The sequence below is a fragment of the Octopus bimaculoides genome, chromosome 23 (assembly GCF_001194135.2).
Source record: "Octopus bimaculoides isolate UCB-OBI-ISO-001 chromosome 23, ASM119413v2, whole genome shotgun sequence".
NCBI classification, from domain to species: domain Eukaryota; kingdom Metazoa; phylum Mollusca; class Cephalopoda; order Octopoda; family Octopodidae; genus Octopus; species Octopus bimaculoides.
In genome coordinates this window covers 24,666,247-24,668,307 of record NC_069003.1, presented here as the reverse complement: position 1 = coordinate 24,668,307, position 2,061 = coordinate 24,666,247, and the positions used below count along the sequence as shown (strand labels likewise).

At 37.7% G+C, this 2,061-nt stretch overlaps 1 protein-coding gene across 1 annotated transcript in view; it reads right to left on the bottom strand.

Annotated features, from left to right (window-relative positions):
* LOC106880553 (tyrosine-protein kinase SRK2) overlaps nucleotides 1–2,061 on the bottom strand; it is a 59,772-nt gene that overhangs the window by 3,917 nt on the left and 53,794 nt on the right. Inside the window, exons 8-9 of the mRNA XM_052975909.1 lie at nucleotides 1,624–1,889; nucleotides 554–707 (exon numbers count right to left, since the gene is read on the bottom strand). Of these exons, the coding sequence (XP_052831869.1) occupies nucleotides 554–707; nucleotides 1,624–1,889 (420 nt within the window). The remainder of the gene's footprint in view (nucleotides 1–553; nucleotides 708–1,623; nucleotides 1,890–2,061) is intronic.

The window sequence follows — 2,061 nt, the reverse complement described above, 5'->3', positions numbered from 1 at the left end:
ATATATATATATATATATATATATATATATATATATATATATACATATTTGTGTACATATATGAATGTATGTATATATATGTATGTTTGTATGTATGTATATATTTGTATGTGTGTGTGTCTGTGGGTGTGGGTGTGTAACTATCTATTTCTGCATGTCTGTACAGACATACATACATGCAGATTGAAAAACTATACAGGACATTCACCCACATATCTCTACTGAAGGGACTCTGCCTTCAACGTTCAGAGCATGATCCAGTGATGCCCGCACACCTTACAAGACTATGAAGTGACTTATCTGGAAAATGCAACACAAAAGTACTAACATACTTGTAACACACATACATGTATATGCATAAACATATACACTTGCTCAAAAATTCTTAAATGTAAATAAATTGATACAAGCACAGAGCACATGCTCTACATTTAAGCAGATGAACACAAAGTTAGGCACACATATATGTATACATATGAGCACATAAATACATAGACAGGCAGACATTGACATAAAGAGGCATGTACAGAAATAATGGTTAAACAATGCTTACGTCCATGTCCCTCATATACTTCATCCTTGATAAGTCGAGCCAAACCAAAGTCAGCTACTTTAACAGTTTTGTTTGCTGCTACCAAGATGTTTGCTGCTCTCAAGTCTCGATGAACATATTTACACATTTCAAGGTATTTCATTCCATCTGCCACCTTTAAAGAAGAAAAACAAATAATCGTTATACTCTTCCTCCTCATAATCATTTTCATTATAGTCTACAGCTGCGGCAGCACTTCCACAAGCTTCATTGATGATGATGACAAGTGCAAAGTCACCTTCAGTGAGATTTGAACTCAATATTTAAACATATAAGAGGGGCTTAATCAGTTACTTTAATCCCTGCGCTCAAGTGGTACTTATTTTATTAACCCCAAAAGGATGAAAGACAAAGTTGACCCCAGTAGAATTTGAACTCAGAACGTAAAGACAAATGGAATGCTGCTAAGCATCCTGCCTGGCGTGCTAATGATTCTGCCAGTTCACTGCTTTAGTAATAATAATGATTGACTATCCCTGTTGAAGAAGATGTATGAGTTTTTCAGTGTTTATTGAATGACCTGCACAAGTGATTTGTTTGTAGTACTGAAATGCATGTGCTTTGCATTATTAGCCCACTCTCTCAGTCAAACCAAGATCATCTGTACAGGGGCACATCTGTGTCATACGTCAGAAGTTGAAATGCTTGCAGAACAACATGATGTGTTTTGCTCAAGAACACTTCACAACGACTGCAGAACAACATGATATGTTTTGCTCAAGAACACTTCACAGCGCACACCCAGACCACAGCAGCAGTAGTAGTAGTAGTAGTAATAAGTAGCATCTACAGAGTACAAATCAAGACATGACAGAATTGGCCAATATCTAAATTGGGTAATGTGTTGGCATTATAAAACCAAAACTGTACCCTTATCAGATGGGTGTACCCTTATGATGGGTATAACGGGGTTCGTATATTTTACCACAGTGTCACTTTGATGGCATGCAAAGAAAGAATAATGATAATAATAATAGTGGTGGTGGTGGTGGTGGCAGTAGTAGTAGTAGTAGTAGTAGTATGATACTCACCTGTGCTGCTATCTCAATGAGATCCTGTACTGAAAGCATGTCTGGAGATAATTTATTATTCCGTAGGTAATTAAGTAGTGACCCCTTATCCATCAGTTCTGTAATGATGTAAATTGGTTCCTCCCTAGTGCAAACAGCAAGCAGCTGCACCAGTCTTCGGTGTCGCAGTGTGTGCATGGTGTGGGCTTCCGCGACAAATTCGTCACATGACATCGTTCCTGGCTTCAGAGTTTTTATTGCTACATTCACCGAGTTGTTCCATTTGCCTGTGTGTGTGTGTATATATGTGTGTATATATGTGTGTATATATGTGTGTGTGTATATATGCAAGTGTGTAAGTGTGTGTAAGGGTGTAGTGTTTTAGTGTGCGGTGTGTATGAAAAGGGTTTGTGCATGTGTGTAGGGTTGTTTGTGTGCGAGTGAGTTTGTGTATATATA